This window comes from Dryas octopetala, chromosome 4 (assembly GCF_963921425.1).
Source record: "Dryas octopetala chromosome 4, drDryOcto1.1, whole genome shotgun sequence".
In the NCBI taxonomy this organism is placed as follows: Eukaryota; Viridiplantae; Streptophyta; class Magnoliopsida; order Rosales; family Rosaceae; genus Dryas; species Dryas octopetala.
The window spans coordinates 15,059,783-15,087,534 of NC_141369.1; the positions used below are offsets into that span (position 1 = coordinate 15,059,783).

The following is a 27,752-nucleotide window of genomic DNA, read 5'->3' on the forward strand; positions in this document are numbered from 1 at the left end:
TCTTTCATCGCTCCGACTCGGGCCGGGCAGAACACCCTTATTTCCAAGTTTTGTTGTCGATTTCAAACTGAGGGTCAAGATTGATTTTGGATGTAGACAGCTGATAGATGTGCCACATTGCATGAGTTAATTACACTTACACCCCCTGAGGTTTATCGGCTTTTCACATACACCCCCTGGGGTTTCAATAATTACACATACACCCCCTGAGGTTTTAAAACTGTTGCATATAACCCCCTACAAGAAAAATAAATAAATAAATAAAAAAGAAAATATTTGTATTCAGGTTGGACCTTATACCTTAAATAATCTTATTAGGCTATTTAATCATTTAGCATGCTTTTTTGCATAATTTATCATCATTTTCGTCTCACTATAGGGGGTTATATGTAACAGTTTTAAAACCTCAGGGGGTGTATGTGTAATTATTGAAACCCCAGGGGGTGTATGTGAAAAGTCGATAAACCTCAAGGGGTGTAAGTGTAATTAACTCCACATTGCATAGATGTAGTTGAGGCCTGATATACATACATATAGATTCCGTATATTTTGAATTTTGGGTTGACCATTTTGAATGTGAGAAAAGAAACTTGATTTATGAGATGAATTAAAAACATGGCATTGAGTGAGTGATCGAGAATGTTGCATCCATTCAAAAAGTGACCCGGCCACTAGGCACCGGCCAAAAGTGATCGAGAATGTTGCATTCATTCAACTATCTAGCACGTGCATGCTTATATCTACTTTTTCTCTACGTGCATTAAATAGTTGGTGATACGTACTGGTCCACCATACCAAAGAATTTAATACCTTTCTGTACCAAAAAAAAAAGAATTTAATACGTTCGTAAATTTGTAGGTTCCACCCAGGGATGGCAACGGGGCGGGTTCGGGGCGGGTTTGCCAATACCATACCCGCCCCGCCGGGTAATCGGGTCCCCATCGGGGGTATTCGGGGCCCTTATTATTTTCAAAAAAATAATTTTTTTTATTAATAACATATCAAATTAATATAAATATATAATATAATAGATGAAATACATTAAAATTCATCATATTATATTACAATAATACTAAATCATAAAGAGAACACTATTAAATTTTAAAGATATGCAATAAAAATTAAGAAAATAAATTAAAATATAATTATGTAATATAATATTTTTATTAAACGGGTATACGGGGCGGGGCGGGGATGGGGATGGTATTACCATACCCGCTTAATCGGGGCGGGTCCCCACGGGGATTTTCGGGGGCGGGTTCCACCGTTCCAACCATATGATATGAAAAATAATTGTATCAGTTGTGTCCAAAAACAGTAGTAGGTTCTTCAATACAAATGTACTGCAAACATATAGTAATATATACACCTGCTGCATGTATTATTATAATGTACGTAGCTAGGTAACTGTTGGATTAATAAATGAGTGGTTGTTCCTATTCTTTCCTCGAGTAGCCAGAAAGGCCTGTTTACTGTTATTAGGCTATTGTAGCCCTTTGAGGCATTTAATATTTGTTCGTTGGGTGCTGTTCCCAGCCCCTTATTTGTACCAAGATAGCAGAATGCTGTCTTCACAATGTTAATGAGATTAAGTGTCTCTATGTGGATGTAGGCTTGGTTTTCTTCCAGCTGAACCACCAAATCCTTTTGTCTTCCTGTTAAGCTTAACAGCTTAATCTTTTCTTCATGGTATCAGAGCACTAAGCTCCTTAACCATTCCGCATTTTTTTTCTTACTCTTCTTACATGGGGGAAGAACAAGAGAAACACCCCTTTGGGTCGCCCTTGGGTTTAAACGTATATGTACCCTCTCCTTCATCATCATTTACTTTGGGTTTGTCTGAACCAGAGTCCAATCCAAGTCTCAGACTTTGCTCTGTTTTACTGAATGGCCTGAACTACATTCCTTGGTCTAGAGCTATTACTTTGGCTTTGGGAGGAAGATCAAAACTTGGCTATATCAATGGAAAAATCACTGCTCCAGAAGCTGAAGATCCAAAATTTGAAGAGTGGCTTTGTAAAGACCAACTGGTCATGTCATGGATGCTTAATTCCATGGAACCACAGATTGCCGAAATATTCAGCTATTCTGAATCTGCTCAACTTCTCTGGGAATCTGTCAAAGAAATGTATGGCCATCAAAACAACGCAGCTCGCATCTTCCAACTTCAGAAAGAAATTGCAAGCCTTACTCAAGGTGGGAAAACCTTCGTTGAACATCTGGGAAAGCTAAAAGGCATGTGGAATGAGCTAGCACTATACCGACCTCACACCACAGATAACACAACTCTTCTAAAACGTGCAGAAGAAGATAAGATTTTTCAAGTTTTGGCCAGCCTGGATTCCGAGTATGAAGATCTACGTAAGCATATTCTCATGAGTATTGAACTTCCTACTCTCTCCAATATTTGTACTACTATTCAACGAGAAGAAGTGAGGAAAAAGACCATGAATCCTCTAGTAAAATCTATGTCTGAGTTATCAGAATCAAAAGCCTTTGTGACTGAGAAGCAACAATCAGAAAATAAGAATTTCAAAGACTTCAAGGGGAAACGAAGTCCTGTCTCATGTGAACACTGTGGACAAGCACGACACACTAAGGACAGATGCTGGATTCTTTATCCACACTTGAAACGCCAATTCAACAAGGACAATAGAAATTTTTTAAAGTCTACTACAGATAGCAAAGGTCCACCAAAGTTTACAGCTAATCTTGCTTCAGATGAAACTACCACCCGAAATTCCTCATCTTCTGCTTTAATCAATCAACTCACTCAACTGCTCCAACAAATGGGTAGAAATGAGAAATCCAATTCTGATTGTCCATCGACTTCTCTTGCTCCAGGTACTTTTCATGCTTTTTCATCTTTGTCCCATAATGCTCTTTCTGATATCTGAATTGTAGACTCGGGAGCAACAGACCACATGACTAACAACAAGCAGGGTCTCCAAAATCTTCAACATGCTGATAAGAATCAGTCTGTATCCGTTGCCAATGGTTGTTCTGTACCTGTTCTTGGCTATGGAAAATTTAATCCACTTGGTTTAAATGTTTTATCTGATGCACTCTACGTACCTTCATTTCCTTTTCAGTTGTTATCAGTGGGCAAACTAACCAATGCTTTAAACTGTGATGCTATTTTCTCTTCACATTCTGTGGTCTTTCAGGATCGAATGACCAAGAAGAAGATTGGTGAGGGAGTTTATTCCAATGGGCTGTACTTGGTAAGGCAACCAATCAATCAGCCCAGGGTACTTCAAGCCTCTGCCTCAGCAACTGATAACTTGTGGCATCAACGTTTGGGCCATCCATCTACCCGTGTGCTCAAATCTTTGTTTCCTTCTTTTAATTCTAGCTTTTTTAAGTGTGACATTTGTCATTATTCTAAACAAACTAGATTACCGTTTGTGTCATCTGTTTCTAGAGCTAAGAAACCATTTGATTTAATACATTCTGATTTATGGGGACCAGCCCCTATTGATTCTCATGATGGTTTCAAATATTTTGTTATATTTGTGGATGATTGTTCTCGTACTACCTGGCTTTATCTCTTAAAATCAAAAAATGAAACTTTGTCTTGTTTCAAAGATTTTTGTAGCATGGTTGTTACCCAATTCAATTCCCATGTCAAAGTTCTAAGGTCAGATAATGGCACCGAATTTTTGTCCAACAATTTCATTGAGTTTTTATCTGAACATGGCATTTTACATGAAACAAGTTGTGTAGGCACCCCTCAGCAGAATGGAGTGGCAGAGAGAAAAAATCGTGATCTACTTGAAAAAACAAGGTCTCTCTTGTTCCAAATGCACGTTCCCAAGAAGTTTTGGTCACAAGGTGTCCTCGCTGCCACCTACTTAATCAACAGATTACCTAGTCGTGTCCTCAACTTCAGATCTCCACTTGAAGTTATTAAAAGCAGACGATTGAACTTGTCTCATTTACGTGTGTTTGGCTGTCAATGCTTTGTGCATATTCAAGCTGTTCACCGAGACAAGTTGGAACCTCGAGCTACCTCATGTGCGTTCCTTGGGTACTCCTCCACAAAAAAAGGGTATAAGTGCTATAATCCCTTAACTCAGAAGATCCTTATCTCTCGGGATGTCTCTTTCGACGAAACCAAACCTTTCTTTGGAACTCAACAAGAGACACATCTTCAGGGGGAGAATTTATTTGATCAAATTCCACTACCCATTGTAGATGACTGCCCTCTGCCTACACATCCTGCTACTAGCGAATTGGAAGCCATAGACACCAATTCAATTGCTTCCCATCAACCTGTACCTACACCTCCCTCTGCAGCTCCTAGAAGATCCAATAGAACTCGTCAAGAGTCAACAAGGCTCAAAGACTTTGTCACCTATCAAGTCTCCAGGTATCCTATTGACAATTATCTCTCTTATAATAATTTCTCACCCTCACATGTTGCATTTGTTAGTTGTATCTCAAAGATCACAGAGCCAACCAGTTTCCATGAAGCTAATAAACAACCCATTTGGCGTAAAGCAATGCAAGAAGAGCTCCAAGCACTTGAAGACAATAAAACTTGGACCATTGTCCCACTTCCAAAGGATAAGAGACCAGTTGGATGCCGTTGGGTCTACAAAACAAAGTTCAATTGCGATGGAACCATAGAGCGACATAAGGCACGACTGGTAGCTAAAGGATTTACCCAAACCTATGGGGTGGATTATAAGGAAACCTTCGCCCCTGTTGCCAAAATGAACTCTGTTCGTGTGCTCTTATCTGTGGCTGTCAATTACAATTGGCCTCTACATCAAATGGACGTAAAAAACGCGTTCTTACATGGTGAACTAGAGGAAGAAGTTTTTATGACCATTCCCCCCGGGTACATCCACACAGCTCCGACTGGTATGGTGTGCAAGCTCCACAAAGCTCTCTATGGTCTGAAGCAGTCCCCCCGTGCTTGGTATGCTAAGCTAAGTTCTGTTCTCGAAGGCACAAGATTCAAACGTAGTGGTGCTGATTCGTCCCTGTTCATTAAGCAAAGCTCTTCAGGAATTGTGGTTGTTCTCATTTACGTTGACGATCTCATTATCACTGGAAGCAGTGGAACTGCTATTGCCCAACTAAAGTCATCTCTCTCTCAACAATTTTCCATCAAAGACTTGGGTACTCTCAAGTACTTTCTTGGCATTGAAGTTGTTTCCTCCACCAAAGGCTTGTTTTTAAACCAAAGAAAATATGTCTTGGATCTTCTCAAAGAAATCGGCATGCTTGATGTCAAACCCATGTCCAATCCTGTTACAAGTAAAGGTAAACTCGACTTGGATGGAGAACCTCTAACCGACATCAGCAAATATCAAAGAATAGTGGGTAGGTTGATTTATCTCACTATCACTCGTCCTGACATCACGTTTGCTGTGAGTCAGGTCAGTCAATTCATGCACTCACCCAAGTCACACCACTGGACAGCAGTTAAAAGGATCCTTCGCTATTTGAAAGGTTCCCCTGGTCAAGGCATTGTAATGGCTCCTCATGGACACTCTCAGATCATGGGATACTGTGATGCAGATTGGGCAGGGGATCCCATTAATCGAAAGTCCACTTCTGGGTTCTGTACTTTTGTTGGCGGCAATCTCGTTACCTGGAAAAGCAAAAAACAAACTGTGGTTGCTCGCTCCAGCGCTGAAGCCGAATATAGGGCCATGGCATCTGTTACAAGTGAGTTAGTCTGGCTTCAGTATCTCCTCAAAGATTTGGGAGTCAGTTTCTCTCTTCCTATGAAACTTATGTGTGATAATCAAGCCGCCATTCACATCGCATCCAATCCTGTTTTTCATGAACGGACTAAGCATATTGAGGTTGATTGCCATTTTATACGAGAAAAAGTTCAAGCAAACATTATCAAGCACCCCACCCTAGCTAGCTAGCTAAGAAAAACAAAATTAAGGAAATTAATCCTTTTCAACATAGTAATTACCACACTAAATTCATACATATCCCCTACTGTCAAGATTTAACTTAATTTGCTTTCAGAATCATCATCAATGTTGCTTCTATTTAATTATTACTTACAAGGATATATATTGACTGTAGAGTCCTTATAATTTCTTTGGAGAGTCCAAGCAAAGATTAGGTAAGAGGGGGCCAATTGCTAATTCTAGAGGAACATGACAAGAAGAAGATGAATTAATACATTCTTGAAATTTCAGTAAAAGATCATTATCATAGCTAATTGCAGAAAAAGGAGATAATAATTTGATTAAAATTTATAGAAACTGTTGAAAAACTCCCCTGCAAGAGTTTTTTTGACAAAATAATTTAGGCGCTTGGACATCCGGCAACAATTACAATCATATTTTTCCATTTTTTAAGGTTGTTTTTGTTGAACATTCTTAATTATGTGTATCAGTTTTTGCATTAGTATATTAATATTTCATAAGTAATTCGTATAATTATTATTTTCAAGAAAATGTTCCATATTATTAATCAACGTTCAACAATTACAATGTTGTGTATTGATGGCGTTCAAACCTGACAAATAGTTTTAGAAGACTCGACAAAAATTTCAAATTATATTGATGGCGTTCAAACCTGACAAATAGTTTTAGAAGACTCAACAAAAATTTCAAAAAGTTCAAACAATTACAATGTTGTGTATTGATGATCACCACCCTTTTTTAAAGATGCCATGTGTCCATTTAACTAAAGTTGAACTTTCACATTTAATGCATTTTTTAATATTTTTATTTAACTTTTTAATATAAGCACTCTAGTCCATACAATTTTCAGAAGTCCTTTCACCTTTCCTTGTCCATTTGTCCCACCTCTTTTGCTAGTCCGGCAGTCCCCAACCCCTCCCCTTCCTCCATTGCCTGGGTTTCTCACTGGTGCATAAATAATTCGATCGCCTGCCTCTGCCTGGGTTTTGTTTTGCTTGCCTCTGCCCCTAAACCCTATAACACACAAGCATGTTGTGCAATATATATTAGGGTATGGGTCTGTAGAAAAGGAAAGGAGGAAAAATGGGTAAATTTCTTTTGGTAAACTAAAATGCGTATTTTCTAGTATCTAAAGATTTTTTCACAGACCAAAAAGGAAAGATGTCACAAGCAACTTTGTTGCAGGTTGCAGTTTTTCCTTCTTTTCTGCCATGAAAGAAGAAGAAAAGAGCTCCTTTGAGTGTTTGATTTTCATTTTGTTTGGAGAGAGAGAGAGAGAGAGAGTTCAGTTGGGTGTGGTGAGCATATTTTGTTCTTCCTTTTTGGGCTTCTCCGTGAGAGAAAAAGGAGATGACAAAATATGTTTGGAAGGAAAAGAAGGGACTGGCTTGACAGAGAGGAGATGAGTATAATTTTATTTGCTGTCGGAAAGATGGAGAGGGAGGGGGCTAGGTTGCTGTGGATTGGGTTGGGGGTGACTATTACGAGTTTTTACCGACGCCGGCGGTGGGAGGTCATCGGTGTCAAACCTGTAGAAGGGCTGCTGGGTTGAGGGGACTCGTGGGTAGGTGGAGGGTTTTTTTTTTTCTTTTTATTGTAAATTAGCTTTTTATTATAAATATAACACAATTCATTTATTAACCATGGTTACTTCTTAATACACGTGTCATAGTTATTGAGAGGTGGTGATGGTCACCACCAAGTTAAGGTGGTGAGCAAATTTGCTCTCTTAATTCTTTTCTATAGATCTTTCATACTCTATTTTTTTTGTTGGTGATTTGCACCTTTGAGCTTAATTACAGTTGATTAGCAAATAACATAAAAAAAATGTATTCAATTATAGAAATAAATTGAATAGTACAATTAAGGTTAATCTGTTTTCTACCCTAGCCTTCAATTACTGATTTATCAACAACTTGCACGCTTGAGCATGAGTGGATCAGTCAACATGTTCTCAGAAAAAATTAAAAATAATAAAATAAAAATCAAGCAATTTGATTGGCCGGGATATATTGGTCAAATGGGGTTTAAGTTAAAGAGCAATTTAAAGTTGACAATTGGGGTTTAATTATGAGTCCGTTAATATACAGGTATTTACATCTAATTTTATTAACCAAAACCACCTAAAGCCTCATTCTTCATTTGCGGACCAACTACCACAAACTCATTCTTCATTTGCGAACACCACACCACCACCACTAGATTCCAAAATACCATTCGAAAATAGACATAACAAAAACATAGCATGCGGGCACCTTCCAAAATACCAGCATCAACGCATCACCAAAAAACGAAAAACTGAAACTGCAAGTCCGCAACTCCAATAAACTGTAGTTTCACTTGCAGTTAGTAACTACAACTGCAAGTCTGCAACTCTAATAAACTGCAGTTTCAGTTCATTTGCAGTTCCAGAAATTACAATTTCTGCAGTTCCAGAAATTACAATTTCTGCAGTTTCAGTTCACTTGCAGTTCTAGAAACTGAAGTAAACGAAAAAAAATCAAGAACCTATTACTGATAAGGAAGGCATGAGGGTGGAGTTGGCTTCCCCAATAACTTTCTAGGCGTTGTTATAGTGATGAACTTGGCTTGTTCTTCGGCAACGTTGCGACAAGGCCGAGATCAAAGTCAACATCGGGGCTCCGATCGGGTCTGGGGGTTGCTGGGTGTTCTGAGCTCACATGGATGAAGAGGGAAGAGAGAGGAACTCAGGGGTGGTTCTCTCGTCGCCATCCATGGCCGGATGGACACACACGCCGTCGAGGAAAGTTGCAGCGAGGAGAGCAAGAGAGAACAGAGAGAGAGTGCTTGGGGAGAGAGAAAGAGAGTGATGAAAGAGAAGGTAAATTTCATAAATGAGGGAGAGAGAGATACATGAGAGAGTTTAAGAGAGTTTTGAAAAAATTAAAAAATTAGCAACCATTGGATTGCTTGGATGGCTAAGATAAAAAGCCTATACCAAACTGATACTAAGAAATGAGTAACCAATCCACTCTCAAAGTGACCTGATTGTTAAATATTTTAAATATGTGTATTACATGTTACAAACAATAAGTAAAGTGTAGTACAGAGTAATTATTTCTTTAATTATTTTCTATACATCTTTCAATTATATTCAATTTTCCGGTCGGTGATTTGTGACCTTTGAGCTTAATTATAGTTGATTTGCAACTTGCAAAACAATATATGCAATATATACTATTTTTGTTTTAGCTATGCAATATTCTATATATTTATCTTTATGTTTAATTTTGATTGCACTTGCTGTATGGATAAATGTGAACTCGATGCTAGAATGTCACACGAGAGGCGGCAGTCATTGTAGAAGATATTGAAGAAAAAACTTGTGGTTGTGGACAACATCTTTGTCTACGGTAACTGCGATATTCTTCTTTAATATCTCCAAGTCTTCTTCTTCAATATCTCGCTAGTGTTGACAAAAAGATAAGTCTACAAAACCGAATGACCAATATATATTATTCCAGTTTTGGTTTCAAATGGAGTTGATCCCAGCAAAATTGTTAGCCAATTAAATTCAACTTCTGCCACCACTCTATCTTCTCAAGTAAGTTAATATTCTTGCTCTAGCTCTCCCTAGCTACCCTCAAAATTCTATAATCTGTATTACAGTATTATGTAAATTAGTTTGTACAATCTGTTATACGTTAAATGTGAATCGTTGGTTTGGTTCTGTGGAGGTTTCTTTGGTTCTTCTACGCACGTGCCGTACACATGTCACTTCTTGATTCTAGATAGATGATAAAATGATATTATTTGAAGGGTTGAACACTTGAACCTTTTACTAATCATCTGCATTTTAATTTCCATGTTTTCAGGACCAACGTACGTTCAAAACATGTTGGCAGCACTCAGAAGAATTCTTATCTGTCGTATATAGGTTTAAGTTATGGTTAATTCGAATGATAGCGTTATCCACCTAAGGTAGGTTTCTTTTATATATATTAGAGGAATTTTATTTCTTAAAATAAATTTATTTAAGGGAAACTCTTGTGTTTTATGTATTTTTATCAGCAATGGTACTGGAGGTCTGGATTCAGACACTGGGTTTTCGGTGGAAGGCAAACCTCCAAGGAAAACATGGTGGACAAAAGTCAAGGAAAATAATATTATTGACCCACGATCTCCATTATTAACGTGGAATCAGAGATTTGTAATTTCATGTCTTGCAGTCTTATTTGATCCTATGTTGTTATACATTCCAATCATCAATGAGGAAAACAAGTGCTTTGGAAAAGACAAAACGTTGATGATTATAGCTATTGTCTTGAGATCTCTTACGGATTTCCCTCTCCTACTGCATAGCATAAATCAAATTTGGATTCGAATTCGAACTCGAAATAGTACTCATGTTGGGACTGAAACTGTGACCTCCGGCTCCAACTCTAACTCCAGTGAGGTAACATCACTTAGGCTATGGGAAGAAAGGGAGTTCATCAGGTTTTTTTATCAGAAGTTGGTTGAATTTGCAAAAGCAATAGCCGGGAGGATGTACTTCTTATCTTTCTCTATCATAATTGACCTTACCACTACTCTTCTCATCCCACAGGTAACACTAAACTTTTAAATGTGCATTTATTTTAAATATACGCATTTTTAATCAATACTTTCAAGCGGGTAGTTAGACTAATTTCATCCTTAAACAGAATTTGATTTTCATTAAAGTCAGGTGTTAGATTGGATTTGGATTATAATTTTCTGGTTCTATATACATGTATACACATGGGTGGAGCTAGACTTTTAAAACTTTTTTTTATTTCGGTGAAGGACTTTAGGACTTTTGATTAAGTAGCTAATATACTCTAACCCATTGTAATTTTTCCAGGTTGGAACAGTAGTTGTGTTTTACAAAATTACAGGTTCCGGATACTTGTATAAAAGAACGATTTTGAACATGTTTCTCGTCTTCCATTATATACCAAGGATTTGTCAAATCTACCTATGCAGAAAGAATATTTTACTCATCAGAAAATGGGTTAAAGGTGCATTCAATTTTTTCCTATACATCGTTGCTAGTCATGTAAGTTTCATCTCTAGCTGTTGCCATAAATTAATATTCCTTTTTATCTTTTCTTTATTTTCTTAACTATTGTTGAATGTTGACTAATTAATTAAGTTTTCTTTAACAATGTTTTACCATGAATTTAATTTTTCAATAACCTTACAAGAATTTGCATGGTAAGTGCCTTGTGATGTATGCTAATCTAGACCTTTAACAATTTGTATGTGTATAGAGTTTTTTTGGATTATAAGTAATTTATTGATCTTTTAGGTACATGGAGCTTTTTGGTATTTTTTTTCTATTCAACGAGAGACGGCATGTTGGGAGGAGGCCTGCATGAATACTGCAGGATGCATGACTAAACATTGCGGCAAGACTAGCACTTCAACAAGTATCGCATTCCTAAATGAATCATGTCCAATAAATCCACCAAATACTACACTATTTGACTTTGGAATATTTCTTAATCTCCTTCAGTCTGGTAACACAGGACTAACACACTTTCCAACAAAGTTTTTTTACACTTTTTGGTGGGGCTTCAGAAATTTGAGGTGTGCCATGCATATATACATTGACAATTAATAAGTTTTTTGCTAAAAAGGTTTCCATATCTTTAATTAAGCAGAGTGTTCATATACATTTAACTTCTGCCATTAGTATGTATATATATGTCTCTCATGTTTGCTTCATCAAATTCTGCAGTAATTTTGGCACGAATCTTGATACAAGTAGCTTTGTGTGGGAGAATTGCTTTGCACTTCTAATTTCTTCTATTGGCTTGCTATTATTTTTGTATCTCATTGGAAATGTGCAGGTACGTGGTTGATAATAGTCTCTATATTAACTTCTTTTTGTATATATGAGTAGATGGTGAGCTGAGCTTATTTTCTTTTTAATTAATTTGTTGTGAGACGTACGTACGTACAGATATATATGCAGTTGGCAACTACAGAAGCGGAGGCTGCTGAGGAGGAGAAAGCTAAGAAGAAGGCCCCTGAGGAGTACTTAAGGCAGGAGGCTGAGAAGAAGGCCAAGAAGTTAACACAGGAGGCTGAGAGGTTAACAAAAAAGGCTGAGAGGTTAAGACAAGATGCAAGTGAAATGTGAGTGAGTTAATTAATTCAGATCGATTTAAATAAATAAAACATTGCCTACATATACATTTGGAGAATCGAATTTGTTAGGTGAGTGTGATAGTACTTCTAATTTTCCGAGCTTCCTATCTCGACCCAAAATGATAAATGCCAAACAAAAGTAGAAGCCTCAATTTACTTTCAAGGCCGAGGAGACAAGTGTATGTAGTCTCCAAATGCAAACTCTGGTGGAAATTGGAAATTCAACAATTGTAACAAATAGCAATAGGTGAGGAGGTAACGTGTTCTACCATAGAATAAGCAATGATGCCAAGGGTTTATTGCTAGGTGAACACATTTCCTAAGCATATCATTGAACCACGTGATGTATTTGATAATAGTATTAATTAATAATTTATTATAATAATTAAGGTAAATAATACACATCAACTGATCATATCATTTGTTTAACTAATATGGCTAAGAAATGTTGTCTCTTCTACATTAATTGTCCTAAATGAAGTATAAGTGATCAAACTGACTCGTCTCTTTCTAGCAGAGCTTCTCTCTCTAGAAATGGGGTTTTTTCACGCCAAAATGGTGCTTGCTCGTGAGCTTGTCTCATTGCTATTTTACGCTTCAATTTCATCGTCTCCACTCCTCGATCTTCATTCTCTTCTTCTCCCTTGATGTAGTTTGCTTGGATCTTCTTGTTGTTGCTCTTTGTCTCCACTCTCCTCCATCTTTTTCTCTTTCTCGACAATTTTGCTTGCGATCTCAGATCGAGTATCACATGTTGGTTTTTCCTTGATATGTTGTGGGTTTGCTGGTTTTTTTGGCCTGTTTGGCTTTGTTTTTCATGGTTCTTTGACTTGTTTTAGATTTCTGGTGGTGTGGCTATTTTGGTGGCTTGATCTATTTGTGTTTTTGCTGCAATGGCTGACCTGGTTAATGATGTTGAAGGATTCCACCATAGCGTTGGGACTGTGAATCTCGCTGCTGCTATTATAGAGGAGAAGATGCCGCCAAGAGGTACGATCATCGGAATTTTATTAAGTGCATGGAAAGATTTTGGCGAAATTACTATGGTTTGTGTTAAAGATAGAAATTTTTCAATTACTTGTGGGGATAATGATGTTGCTAGTAAGATTTTGGATTATGGACCTTGGTGAGTTAAAGGCTATTGCATGAGTATCATTCCATGGCCAGATCATTATGCTATTGGTGATTTGTGCTTCTCTGAGGTCCCATTTTGGGTCCAAATTGCTGATTTACCTAGAGGAATGATGATTATGGAGATTGCACATAATTTGGTAAGAAACTCAGGATTGTGTTAGAAGTTGAAGATCCTAAGAAGTTCCCTAGGGGTTTGCTAAGGTTCAGAGTTAGTGTGGATGTATCTAAGCCTTTTGGTGATGGTATCTGGATTCCTCAAGATGATGGGGAGCAAATTTGGATCCCTGTTAAGTATGAAAGACTGTCTGATTTTTGTAACAATTGTGGCAGGTTAGGCCACAATCATTCTGTGTGTGCTGAAGAAATTTGGAATGATGTGCAGGGTAATATGCGTTTTGATTCCCAATTAAGGACTAGTACTGCTGTTAGTTTGAAGTTCTTGTTCAGAAAGAAATCTACAAAGAGTGGTTCTGACTTATGGAGTAGTCTAGGCCCTAAAAGGGTTGTGGAAACCCTTGTTGTGTTTTATAAGTTTTTGGATTTAAGTGAAGAATGGCATAAGGTGAAACCTAAAGATTGTGCTGCTAAGTTGGCTCCTAAGAGTTGTGTTGTACAGGGTGCCATATATGTTGAGAATCAGACTTTAACTATTTTTCAAGAGACTTACAATGTGGTTACTACCACTACTCAATCTGTGAGAATGGAATCCGTGGTGTAGGTACATGACTCTCCACCATCTACTCTGCCAGTTATTAATGTTGAGGCTCCGTCTTATGGCTTGGGCTTTGGTACTTCTAATGTGGAGGTTTCTCAAAACTATATTATGGTTTCTAATGAGGTCGACCCTGTTTTGGTGCCTAATAAATCTAGTATGAGGTTTGATGATGATATGCAAGAGACTCTTGGTACTGTGGTAGGTCTCACCATGATTTTTCATACTTTGGACTTAAAAAGGCTTTTCGAGGAGGATAACTCTAATCATTTCCCTAAAAGGGTAAGATATGATCACGATCTTCTTAAGCTTCATGCTCCTTCTAATCCTAAGAAAGCTAAAATGGTTAAGAAAATAGGGAGGCCAAAAAAGGCTAGCAAGGTTAGCTTGCTTGAAGGTCCAGGCAGTGGTGTTTGCTTGGATTTGGTGGATGTAGTTGTAAAGGAAAATAAGGATTTGTCTGAATTACTGCTAAACGGTTGTGGTGGCTGGCCAGAATCAGCCACAATTTTGTCATGAGGCTATTAAGTTGGAACTGTCAGGGTATTGGGACTGACCTGACAGTCCAATCTTTGAGGAAAGTCTCAAGGAAATATAGTCCTTCTCTAGTCTTTTTGATGGAGACTAGAGCTAAATCTAATAGATTAGAAGATATGAGATTAACTATGAAGTTTACTGATAGTTACTATGTAGATCCTATTGGCTTGTCTGGTAGGCTTACTCTTTGGTGGAATAACGAAGTTACTATGACAGTTTTAAGCTCTTCAAGGAATTTAATTGATGCAAAAGTTTCTCTAAAGGGACAACCAGATTCCTGGCGGATTTCTTGTGTTTATGGCCCTACAGTTGATGTGGATAAAGCTCTATTTTAGGAAAATTTTCTAGATTCAGTTAAGAACTTTCATGAGGATTGACTTTGGATGAGGGATTTGAATGTTATGGCCTGGCCTTTCGAGAAAGAAGGAGGGAATTTTCTTACTATAAGGGAGTTGAGTTATTTGCAAAACTTTATAAGGGAGTCGAATGCCATGGACCTTGGTTACCATGGTTTGAGCTTTACTTGGGTAAACAACAGAGAGGGATCTTGGGTAAAGGAAAGACTGGATAGAGCTCTTGCTAATCCAGGTTGGTTATGCTCTCACCCTAGAGCCTAAGTCTTTATTTTGCCTTATGTTGGTTCAGATCATTCTCCTTTGTTGGTTGACACTGAGTATGAAGATATCAAATCCCCTAAATTGTTCAAATTTGAGGCTATGTGGCTTTTCGAAGATGATTGCAAGAAGGTAGTTGCTGATTCTTGGCAATCTGAAGGTTTTTCTTCAACATCTATTCTTTGGAAGAAGAATTTGGATAAATGTGCAGGGGATTTGTCTAAATGGAGTAAAGAGGTTTTTCAGAATAATAATAAGCTAATAAATGAGCTTATGTGTACGCTTATAGTGGAGCAAAGTAAACCTGTTAGTGAAATAAGTAAAGCTAGAATTTATGATATTACTTGTCAAATTAAGAGACTATGAGATAGGGAAAAAGTTTATTGGAAGCAGAGGTCTAGAGTCAATTGGTTGCAGCTTGGTCATAAGAACACCAAATTCTTCCATCTTTCAACAATTCAACGAAAGCAATTTAACAAGGTGTTGATTTTAAAAGATGAGGAAGAGAATTGGTTAAATGATGAAGCGGATATACATGAGGGGTTTTTGAATTATTATAACTCTTTTTACAAGTGATGGTCCTAGGAGCTGGGAGTCTGCATTGGCTAGTGTCAAGACTGTGGTGACTGATGAAATGAATTCTTCCCTTTTGGCTTCAGTATTTTTGGAAGAAGTCAAGGATGCTGTCTTGGTTTGGGAGCTTTAAAGGCTTCTGGGCCAGATGGTTTTTCTGGCATTTTTTATCAAAAATGTTGGTCTATTGTCAATGATGTAATTTCCAAAGCTGCTAGGTCTTTTCATAGTAATGGTCAGATGTTAAGAGATTTGAAACATACCAGAGTTATAGTTATTTCCAAAGTGCCAGCTCCTGAGACTTTTACTCAATTCAGGCCTATTGGATGTTGCAATTTTTCCTATAAGATTCTGTCTAAGATTCTGGCAAATAGGTTGAAGCCCATCCTCCCCTCTCTTATTACCCCTTTTCAAGGTGCTTTTGTCTCTCATAGACAGATTCAAAATAATATCATTATTGCTCATGAGGCATTTCATCATATTAGGCTTAAAAGGCAAGGTGTTTCTGGAAAATTGGGCTTGAAGGTGGATATGAACAAGGCTTATGATAGGGTGGAATGAGATTTTCTTGAGGTAGTGTTGCTGAAAATGGGATTTGCACCAAAGTGGGTTGCTTTGATCATGGAGTGTGTACGGACAGTTTCTTTATCAATTCATATTAATGGAAAGCCAGGCCCATCTTTTCTTCCTTCTAGAGGTTTGAGACAAGGAGATCCTCTTTCTCCTTATCTCTTTCTTTTTGTTGGGGATGTTCTTTCCAATATGATCATTGATGCTGGTAGCAATGGATCTCTTAAGGGTATCAAGCTAAGTAGAAGTGGTCCTTTTTTGACTCACTTATTTTTTGCAGATGATTCTTTATTCTTTCTTAAAGCTTCATCTGCAAATTGTTTGGCTATGAAGCATATCTTGGAGGATTTTTGTCAAGCTTCTGGTCAAAGGGTGAATTTTGATAAATCCTTTTTTTTTTTTTAGTCCAAATACTGCTGCTGAGGTTATTGGTGATATATGTTATATTTTGGGAATGTTTCCAGCCTCTAATCCGGGTAAATATCTTGGCTTACCAACAATGTGAGGTAGATCCAAGAAAGCAGCTGTAGCTTATGTTAGAGATTCCGTAGTTAACAAGATTAAGGGATGGAAAAATTCTCATCTCTTAAATGTAGGCAAGGAAGTGTTGCTTAAAGCTGTGGCAAGCTCTATACCTGCCTATCCAATGACTGTTTTTAAATTTTCAAAGTGTGTTTGTGATGCTATTTCAGCTGCTATGGCAAGTTTTTGGTGGGGTCAAAAGCATGGTGAGAAGAAAATACGTTGTATGAATTGGGATAAATTAGGGAAGTCTAAGAGTGATGGTGGCATGAGTTTCAGGAATTTAGAAGATTTCAATGTGGCTCTTTTGGCAAAACAAGCTTGGAGACTTGTTAATGAACCTGATTCATTATGGAGTAAGGTTCTTAAAGGTCTTTGTTTTCCAAATTCTGATTTTTGGCATGCTCAGAAGGGAGGGAAAGCTTCTTGGGCTTGGTCCATCGGAAGGTATAGAGCTTTTGGCTTCTTGTGCTAGATGGCAAGTGATGAATGGTTAATCTGTGAATATCTGGTTGGATACTTGGATCCCTGGTTTGTCCTCTCCTCTCTTGAACGAGTCTATTAAGGGAGCTTCTGATATCCCAACTTTGGTTTATGAATTAATTCATTGGTAGACTAGAACTTGAGACTTCTTGAATGCTGTTTATTATCTTGATCAATCTATGATGTAGAAGATTGAGGAGTTACAAATTGGTTCTGGGAGACTTAGTGACAGATTGGTATGGCCTTTTCATAAATATGGCATTTATTCTGTTAAATATGGCTACCATTTTGGTCACTCTAACAGTTAATTCATAATCTAGTCCCACAATTTAATTCTCATCAAACTAGTTCTGTTGTTTGGAAGTTGATTTGGAGAGCTACTACTTTGCCTAAAATCAAACACTTTATGTGGAAAACTATCTCCAATGCTCTTGCCACTAATTGGTGCTTGTTTAAAAGGAAAGTTGTTAATCAGTCTCTTTATCCAATATGTGGTGAGCATTCAGAGACCATTGAGCAAATTTTTCTTTTATGTCCTTGGGTCGTTCTAGTGTGGTCTGAATGTTTGGGGTACATAGTTGAGAAATCTCAAGTTTCTTTCTTTGATAGCTGACTTCTTCAAGAGCTCAAGTCTGCAGGGCCAGATTCGAATTACCTCTTATCTTGTATTTGTTTTATTTGCTGGACCATTTGGAAGAGTAGATGTAAAGCTGTTTTCCAAGGCATTAGTCCAGATCCTTTTCTTGCTTGCAGACAAGCTAGAAGGGCTATTGGGGAGTTTCTATAGTCTCAGTCTACTTCTGGTGTGGTTCATCCTTCTAGACCTTCCTCTCCTGTTGATATCTCTGTATGGAACCCTCATGTTGCTCCCAAAGTCAAGGTTAATGTGGATGGTGCTTGGGATCAGAAATCTCATGAGTGTGGTATTGGGGTGGTGATTAGAGACAGTAATGGTAATCTACTTGCTGGAGAAGCTAAAAGGTGTGTTGCTTCATAAGTGGATTTGGTTGAGGCTATGACTTTTAATGCAGGTCTTCTTTGTGCCAAGGAAAATGGTTTTAATGAGATTGAGGTTGAATCTGATTCTCAAGTTGTGGTTTCAGCTGTTCAAAAGTTCTCAAAGCAGATTTCTTGGGAGTTGTACCCTTTGCTTAATGAAATTTGGAACCATTCTGCAAATTTTTCATCAGTGACTTGGAATTGGGTGGGTCGAGAAGCCAACAGAGCCGCAGATGTGGTCTAGGCTTGCTATGCGGAGGATGTGCCTTTTGGACTGGGTCTCTGTACCCCCATCCTCTCTTTTGGGTGTGTTGGTAGCTGATGGGCTTCCTTTTGATTAGCTTTTTGGTTGATCATTGTTTCACTGTAGATTAGTTAGTATGTTGGTGTTGTCCTTTTTGTTTTGTACTATTTTGTTGCTTTGTTTGTGTAATAGTCGCTGGTGTTTTTTCTTTGTAAACTTGTTCTTTGCCTTTGGGTTTGTTTAATAAATTGATGTTTTCTTGGCAAAAAAAAAAAAAGAAGTACAAGCAATAGCCCATGCAAGACGGTTTTCTTTCCCATAAATATGGATATTTTCCTTTTCGTCATTGGGTTTTATAATTTATCTTGACTTGATTCTTTATTTATTACATCTTCAAGATATTTAGTTATCTTTATAATTTATCCATCAAATTATTAGTTATATTTCCTATGATGGATTCGAGTTCGTGATCTATAGTGAAATTATAAAATTAATCGTATGAAAGGTGTTTATATCCATCAACTTCCAAATTTTAGTTAAATTTTTTTTTTTTTTCAAAACAAAAGTAAAAGAAAAATTTATCACGGGTGTATACACTTTATGAATCTCTATTTCATCACGTGCTATGTCACTTTATGAAAGAGATAAAATAATAGATGTATACACCCGCGGCCGTTACATGGAAGTTTTACTCCAAAAGTAAAGATTCGCAAATTTTAGAGGTGAAAGTTGTTTCTTTTGCGTCTGATTAAGTGTATTTACTGTTTTTTTTTTTTTGTAACAAAATACAAAAGTTCATAATTTGAGAATTTTAAAGATTAATCAAACTTCTAGATGTTTAAAGATGTTAATTTAAATTATATTTAGGATTTCAGAAATATAAATCCTCCAATATTTGCTCGAACTCAGTAATAAGCCGATTTCAAAAGGTACTCAAACCTGAGAAGTATTTGAGGATTATATTTTAAGATTTTATAAAAATGGTTTAATCTTAAAGGGGTGGTTCTCGATTGTTTTTAGTTTTGTTTTAGAAATATGATAACTTTATTCATGAATGGGCAGCAATTGCCAAGAGGTCTAAGAATACAAGTTCATGAAATTTTTTAATCCCTCTTTCATTGTCTTTAAATAATAAAAAAATATTTATTTTTACTAAGCTAAACATTGGCCAGACAAAAAAAAAAAGTTAAAGTCTTTGGATTAGTTTAAGTAGTGAAAATAGGTGTAGTAAGACTTAGGATTAGATTAGCTCCAGAGTTCGATTCCTTTTAATATAATAATAATAAAAAAAGTTTAATTTTACTTTTGGTCTTTGTAATTTGAGTTAGATTCTACTTTGGTCCATGTAGTTTCAATTGTTATGATTTTGATTATGTAATTTATAAATCATTGCAATTCAAGGACACATTAATATTTTTGTCAATTAATTCGTTAAATTAGTTATTGAATCACTAACGACATGTAACATACTTGATCAAAATTAAAATAGTTTGTAAAGTACATGACAAAAAACATAAAAATTTGACGATTTAATGAATGAAAATGCTAAGATGTTGTTGAATTGTAACAATTTATAAATTAGAGGAAATTACAAATTTGGTCCACTTATTTTATACCTAGTTCAATTTTGGTCCACGATTTTTTTTAAGTTTAATTTTGTCCACTTATTTTATACTTAGTTCAATTTTGGTCTACAATCCTTTTTAAGTTATGATTTTAAATCATTTTAGTTGTGTTTTCTTCAATTATAATTGAAGTAGAAATTATATTTTATCATTTCTTAGTCATAGGAACCAATTTGAAGTATTAGAATTAAGAGAATTGAAGTTTGAAAAATTTGAAAATTTTCTACGAAAAATTGTTAGTTTTGGGTACCCTACTTTGGAGACAATTATCTTGAGTTTTAGAACTCCGATTTGAATGATCTTTATATGGTAGTAAAGAGGAGATGCATAGCTTTAAAACAAGTATATGTTTGCTGAATTTAGCTGAGATGTGATAAGATAAAAGGCGGGACAAATTTGAGAAAACAAATCTGGACCTTTATTGAACAAGTTAAACAATTAGTGGATCAAAACAGAACTTAAAAAAGATTGTGGACCAAAATTAAACTATGTATAAAATAAGTAGATCAAATCTGTAATTTCCTCTATAAATTATATTACAACAATTATAACTGACTAAGTAAAATTTAACTCAAATTATAGGGATAAAAAATGAACTTTGAAAAAAAAAAAAAAAAAAAATCGCAACTCACCCTTGATTCAAAACAAAAGCTTTTTCATCGTCAATTCGTCACCATCAAAGAAAGGCCAGCCTCCTGTACCTTCTTCAATTCAAGTATCTCTACAGTCTACTGATCTGGGTTAAAGCAAAAGGCAAGTCGAAAATGGAGAGCAGTGAAGAAGAGGACGACTTCCCATCCATAGAGAGCATCACTCCTCAGTCCAAAGTTGACTCTCTTTACCAATCCCACACTGAAAAGGTTTCTTCTTCTTCTTCTTCCCTCTTTTCCCTCCCTCCGTAACCCTTTATTTGGTTCATGCCAATTTGTTGCAAATGAATAAAGGAAAATGCTTTTTTCTTTTCTCCCAGTTTTAATTTCACATGTCTTCTTTCATTTTGTTGGCGATAAATTATGTTGGAAATTGTTTTCTCTAGCTCTTTGAGTTGCTTGAGGATTGCCCATTTCAAGTTAATCAATGATATTGAGCATACTTATTTGTTTGTATATATTCTTCGATGAATTAAAGTACAAATTGAGGGAACAGTTGTAAATGCCATCTGGGTAATGTCTATTTCTAGCTATAGTTGTGCCAATAGTGAATAAGCAGGCCTTTCATTGGCATTCTGACCATGTTTTGCACTAGAGTGATTTTAGTCAGTGATAAATTGTTTCCTGGCATTCTAAGCGTAAGTTGTGTATTGGTGCATTTGTATTTAGGAGTCACCAAGGATTGTTCCCTTTACAATCCAACACCAAAAAGGTTCATCTTTCTCCTAATTGTATCCATTGTATAAAGGATTGCTCACTATTTTTACTCTATTATATTTTGGTATCGTACCGAATAAATTACTTCAGCGTATCTTGAATGCATTCTCATAGGCAATAAGTTTACGAGTTCTCAAGAGGTTTTTAAGTACTTAAAGGGGTGACAATTAATGTTTCGTTGTGTTAGTATATGGGAATAGGAATGGCTACTTGCAATTAGTTTTGGGGCTATTTGATAGTGTGGTTAATTTTGGATTCCAAAGGGGTTGGTTATTTCAGAAATTTAATGTTATAAATTTAAAACTAAACTAATTAGGAAAGTGAACAGGAAGAGAACATACACATCAGACCTAAAGTTCCTAGACATACACCTCTGATTAGGGCGCTGCATTACACCACTAATATGAAATATTGATGGGTGGGTCAAGTAATATAAAATTCTTTTAAAAAAAAGGGGGGGGGGGGGGGGGGGGTTGAAGAGTTTGGTGGGTGGTAAGAAGTTAATAATAACACCACTCTTATGAAATATCTAGGGAAATGTACACCAAACCAAGTCTAAATTATGCACATAATAGTTCAGCTAAACATCCATCTGAAAGCAAATGTGCTAAAAATATGTTTAAACACCCACACCACCCACACTAACGCTCTCACTTATAATTTTTCTTTTATTTTCCCTTTGGGAATACTAGGGTTAAGTTGAGGCATGCATGTTTAAATTAAGAACTTCTGTTGCATTCCATTTTGTTGTTAACTTGTAAAGTGATGCTGCTTCTGTTTTTGGTGCTGCCTCTGTTGTGATATTATAGTTGCTATTTTTGCTGTCACTTTAAAGCATACACATAATCTAGGAGGGAGGATAATGACATTCCTATAACCCGTACATATATATTGTCTACGCAGGGAATTAGAAAGCTATGTTGTGAGCTGTTAGATTTAAAGGATGCAGTGGAGAACTTATGTGGAAATATGCAAACCAAGTACCTGGCTTTTTTGAGGTAATATAATAACACTGAATCATTAGTATATTTGTTGAACAATAAAACAATTATTAGTATAAGTCTGATCAGTTTCCTATCAAAAAATAAATAAAAGAAAACTTGACAAAGTTGTCCATGTAAGAAGTCTACAAGTTGGACATATATGATGCTTGCTATCTTGGGATTTATTATTGTTTTGTGCTTGTGGGCATAGGGGAAGAGAATACAGGAAAAAGCTTTGAGGAACAGAGTTTGCCACATACAAATTTCTTTGTATTTAACAACATATACACAAACAATAATATTTCTCATTGATCCTGTAGCGTTGTTACAGATTTTCAGGTTCATATGTGGTCCAACTCAACATGGGCATCAAGGGCCTCTAATGTAAAGTTTTTTAGGTTCTGAGTAGGTGTAAATTGCTTCATTTTCAATCACTTTTAATAAGTTCATTAATCTTGTCGTATCCATGTATGCATTATTTAATCTTAATGTTAATTATAGGATTTCTGAGGAGGCTGTAGAAATGGAGCATGAGTTGATTGAGCTCCGAAAGCATATTTCAGCTCAAGGGATTCTTGTGCAGGATTTGATGACTGGTGTATGCCATGAACTGAAAGAATGGAATCAATCCAGTTGTGAAGTTCAGCAAAATCCTGAGATTTGTGAACTTCAAGATCCCTTTCCAAATGAAGCAGATGATCCGAAGATATTTTTGGAGAAAATTGATGTTCTCTTGGCTGAACATAAAGTGGAAGAAGCACTAGAGGCTTTAGATGCTGAAGAGAGAAACTCTCCAGAGCTGAAAAGCTCCAGAGATACTTCATCAACTGAAGGATCCTCATACAGATCTGATTTCTTGAAAAAAAAAGCATTGCTCGAGGATCAGCTAGTTGAGATTACTGGACAACCTTTTGTTACTTTCTCTGAGTTGCAGAAGGCCTTAACTGGGTTAATAAAGCTTGGGAAAGGTCCTTTGGCACATCAGTTACTGCTGAAATTTTATGGGTCCCGTCTTCAAAAGAGCATTGAGGCTCTTTTTCCTTCTTGTTCGTTCTGCCCAAAGACCTATGCAGCGACATTATCTAAGCATGTATTTTCTTCAATCTCACTGGCAACGATGAAATCTGGTTTAATATTTGGTGATAATCCTGTTTATACGGAGTTGTTCAATGGGCAGAGTGGGAAATCGAATACTTCGTACGATTGGTGAAAGAGAATGCACCATCGTCTGAGACAGTTTCTGCTTTATGTGCAGCTAGCATCTGTGTTCAGGCTAGTCTCAACTACTCTTTGATGCTGGAACGGCAAGGCCTGAAACTGTCAAAATTGATTTTGGTGCTGCTGCGGCCTTTCATTGAAGAAGTCTTAGAGTTGAACTTTAGACGGGCTAGAAAAGTTGTTCTTGACTTTGCAGAAGCTGATGAGTGCATGTCATTTTCACCTCGCTTTGCACCTCCATTGTCTGCATTTACAACTTCATCAGATGGTGTGCTTGTTGATAGTGGGATAAGATTTATGGGCATTGTTGAAGTAAGTTTGTCTCATACTAATATGTTTACCAATAGTTTTTATATTCATGTCCTTGTACCAACACAAGCATTATATTCAATTATGCTGGTTTTGTTAGCTTTTATGTTGAAGATTGAACCTGAGGAATGAGATGATGAGAAAATTTCAGACCTGAGATATATTGGAATATTAAAGTAATGTGTGTCTTTTTTTTTTTTTTTTCTAAAGTTCTTATGAATAAAGAAAATGGTAGAGGAATACTTAACTTATCTTAAGTTGATTTAACAAAGCCTTGATTCTAACTACTCATGAGAGGGAAAAATTGAAAAATGGTCCAAATTATTTCTTCATTAGTTTTTTTCTTTTGGGGGTTATGCTTAGAGCATTCCTTCTTGGAAAGATTGCTCTTGCTCAACTGGACTTTCATAAGCTTTTGATGCGCAATAAATATATTGGAAGTAAATGCAATTTTACATGCATACCCTTACCTCTTTAGACTCTTCATCTATGTACGTGAATAAGTATGCAAGCGTCTTTTACTGTTTCTGTGTCTTATCTTGTATGTGGGCACATCTGATATGTGTGTGTCAATCAAATTGTAATGAATTTGCCATTTGGTTCTGCAATATACTGTTCTCTCTCTCTCTCTCTCTCTCTCTCTCTCTCTCTCTCTCTCTCTCTCTCTCTCTCTCTCTCTCTCTCTCTCTCTCTCTGTATATGCACTTGAATTGGCTCTTTTGAGCACTAAAGTGCATGGATGCATTACTAATTTGTAAGTAATGTTCATAATGTTGTGTTGGTGGTAAAAAAATTTCGCAGGATATGTTGGAACAGTTGACCCACTTGACCATTTTGCATTTTGGGGGAAACATATTGAGTAGGATCGGACAACTTTTTGATAAATACATGGATGCTCTAATTAAAACTCTACCAGGACCATCCGTTGAGGACAATCATACAGAGCTGAAGGAAGTTGTAACCTTTAGAGCTGAAACAGATTCGGAACAGCTTGCCATTTTGGGAGTTGCATTTACCATTTTGGATGAACTACTACCAAAGGCAGTCATGACCCTTTGGAATCGGCAGAGTGAAATTGGGGAATCAAAAAGTGGACCTGCTGAAAATGTCACGCCTAATCCAAGCACTTCTACAGAGTTAAAGGATTGGAGGCGCCATCTTCAGCATTCGTTTGACAAGCTAAGAGACGATTTTTGTCGGCAATATGTCTTGAGCTTCATCTATTCGAGAGAAGGAAAAACACGATTGGATGCACAAATATATCTTAGTGGGAACGGGGATGATATGTATTCGGACTCTGACCCTCCTTTGCCTTCGCTTCCGTTTCAGGTCTTCTTTCTTCCTTCACTATGCTCTACGTGTACACGGTTTTCCATCTTATAATAATATTTTTCTTATGGTCTATCTATTTTCAAATTTGTGATGTTCTTTTCAAATTTGTGTCAAATTTATGATGGTCTATCTATTTTCTAGATGTTCTTTTTACACTAATGCAAGAGCAGCACTAACAAATGCTTGTTGTGGGCATGTTTCTTGTGAGGAATTTATTGTTATTAACTTATTATTATTTAATATTTTTAGTGTGTCCCTTTATAATGCCATTAGAAAGTTGAGTTTATCCTTTAAGCACTGTATATCTTCAAGTGATCATTCTTTTGCACTGTATAGGACTTCTCCACAGTAATGAGATTTTGTCCTATTATTGCAGGCATTATTTGCAAAGCTGCAGCAATTAGCAACTGTGGCTGGAGATGTGTTACATGGAAAAGAGAAAATACAGAAAATTTTGCTTGCTAGGCTAACAGAGACGGTTGTAATGTGGCTGTCTGATGTACAAGAGTTTTGGGGTGTATTCGAGGATGAGACATGTCCTCTTCAACCACTTGGTTTGCAGCAGGTAGTTATATCCTTTCAAACTGTCAATTTTGATGGCAAAGTAATTTACTTTTGCGACTTAAAACTGATTTAACTTGGAAAGTCTGGAATAGGCTTTCATTTTTCTTTTTTGTTGTTTTCTTGAAAAATGCTCCAATATTTAGATATCATTGCTTTTGATAATGGGGACAAGTGTTAACATTGTATCCTGAAATGGATCAATGACTTTTATGATTCATCATAGGATTGAAAGCATGAAATAGTGTAAAGTTACAAAGTGGAAAAATTGCAATAGGAAAATACTACATAATTTGAGAGCCTAAATTAAGCATGGCTTCACGATAAAATAAAAAGTAATTGAGTGAGAAACCTAAGAATAAATGTACAAGCCACTAAGCTCCTACCTTTTTGACTGGGTGGGTGGTTATTACTGTCTTTAGAATTTTTTGACATGATAGGTCATTGCTTCATCTCTTCTAAAATCATCTTGGTTAATGAAATTGGAAAAGGTTCAATATGTGGGCTTAGTGGACCCTTGAGTTTGGTGTGTGGTGCCAGCCAGAGTCCTGAATTGAATGTGCTCTCTCTCTCTCTCTCTCTCACACGTGCGTGCATGCACACACATGCACAGAGTTTAGCTAATAATCAACTTATTGTTACAGTTAATTCTTGATATGCACTTCACTGTTGAAATTGCACGTTTTGCGGGGTACCCATCAAGGCACGTGCACCAAATTGCATCAGCCATAATTGCTCGTGCTATCAGGGCCTTCTCCGGTAGAGGCATAGAACCACAAAGGTAAGTTGTGTGTATGAGGGTGGCCCTGTTTTCCTATTTTTGGTTCTTTCTCTGATTTTAATCCCAAAACTTCTTTTCATCAGTGCACTCCCTGAGGATGAGTGGTTTGTTGAAACTGCAAAGTCAGCCATAAGCAAACTACTTTTAAGAGCAGAGGGGTCAGAGACATCCGAAATTGATGAAGATAACATCACTCTACATGACCATATTGTCTTGGATTAAGATGATAGTGACTCGTCCCTCTCAACAGTAGAGTCTACCGAGTCTTTTGCTTCTGCGAGTATGGGTGAACTTGATAGCCCAAGCCATTTTGACGATTCAGAGGGTTGAAAGCTTTTTTCTAGGCCATCAAACGAAAAAGAGGAGATTTCGTTTTGTAGGGAAGTATGCTCACTCATATTCTTGATCAAGTTCAAAAGTTCTCGTGTATTAATGAATGATCATTGTAGTATTGTTATATAAAAGCGGGTTAAGTAGTTAAGCATGTTGAAAAATTTCAAGCATTACCAATTCGGCTTTCGTTGTGATTTTCTAGTTTATATTTATATATATTTTTTAAATTGCTATTTACTTAAATTTTCGTTTTCCCAACTTACATGGAACATACATGCACGCTACGGTATTCATTTGAGATGGGGTTCTTTGGCTTATAATAGTTCTTTCCAATTATAATTTGATTAAAATTTATAGAAACTGTTGAAAAACTCCCCTGCAAGAGTTTTTTTGACAAATTAATTTAGGCGCTTGGACATCCGGCAACAATTACAATCATATTTTTCCATTTTTTAAGGTTGTTTTTGTTGAACATTCTTATGTGTATCAGTTTTTGCATTAGTATATTAATATTTCATAAGTAATTCGTATAATTATTATTTTCAAGAAAATGTTCCATATTATTAATCAACGTTCAACAATTACAATGTTGTGTATTGATGGCGTTCAAACCTGACAAATAGTTTTAGAAGACTCAACAAAAATTTCAAATTATATCTTACCATTTGTTCTCAATTAATAATAGAAAATTATGATTAAATACACTTGTTATGAGAGCAAATTTGCTCAGGTGGTGACCATCACCACCCTTTTCTAAAGATGCTATGTGTCCATTTAACTAATTCTGGTTGAACTTTCACATTTAATGCATTTTCTA

The 27,752-nt window shown here is 36.5% G+C and overlaps 2 protein-coding genes and 1 pseudogene across 4 annotated transcripts in view; all 3 read left to right on the forward strand.

The window, feature by feature from the left end:
• LOC147287196 (uncharacterized) overlaps window positions 1-27,752 on the forward strand; it is a 35,744-nt gene that overhangs the window by 6,319 nt on the left and 1,673 nt on the right. The gene's annotated exons all lie outside the window — the stretch shown is intronic.
• Window positions 9,247-18,163, forward strand: LOC147287197 (cyclic nucleotide-gated ion channel 1-like). Of its 2 annotated transcripts, XR_015121737.1 has the most exons (9): window positions 9,247-9,468; window positions 9,740-9,845; window positions 9,936-10,470; window positions 10,747-10,941; window positions 11,194-11,474; window positions 11,626-11,737; window positions 11,851-12,026; window positions 12,960-13,028; window positions 17,937-18,163. XR_015121737.1 is itself a non-coding variant. In XM_086239981.1 (8 exons), the coding sequence occupies exons 2-8, from the start codon at window positions 9,811-9,813 to the stop codon at window positions 12,970-12,972; spliced, it is 1,347 nt and encodes a 448-aa protein (XP_086096107.1). In that variant the 5' UTR covers window positions 9,247-9,468; window positions 9,740-9,810; the 3' UTR covers window positions 12,973-18,163. The 2 variants fall into 2 exon arrangements, 1 of the variants encoding a protein (XP_086096107.1); XM_086239981.1 differs by having other exon boundaries at window positions 12,960-18,163.
• LOC147287198 (exocyst complex component EXO84C-like) lies at window positions 19,116-27,227 on the forward strand (annotated as a pseudogene). Its single transcript, XR_015121736.1, has 7 exons — window positions 19,116-20,911; window positions 22,322-22,416; window positions 22,903-23,931; window positions 24,730-25,257; window positions 25,637-25,825; window positions 26,466-26,602; window positions 26,686-27,227. The product of XR_015121736.1 is annotated as an exocyst complex component EXO84C-like (transcript).

Excerpts from the sequence above, each read along its gene's own strand:
- LOC147287197 (XM_086239981.1), top strand. The coding sequence starts at position 9,811 with ATGGTTAATTCGAATGATAGCGTTATCCACCTAAG. Across the intron at positions 10,471-10,746 it reads CTACTCTTCTCATCCCACAG|GTTGGAACAGTAGTTGTGTT; the intron begins GTAACACTAAAC and ends TAATTTTTCCAG. Across the intron at positions 11,738-11,850 it reads ATCTCATTGGAAATGTGCAG|ATATATATGCAGTTGGCAAC; the intron begins GTACGTGGTTGA and ends ACGTACGTACAG.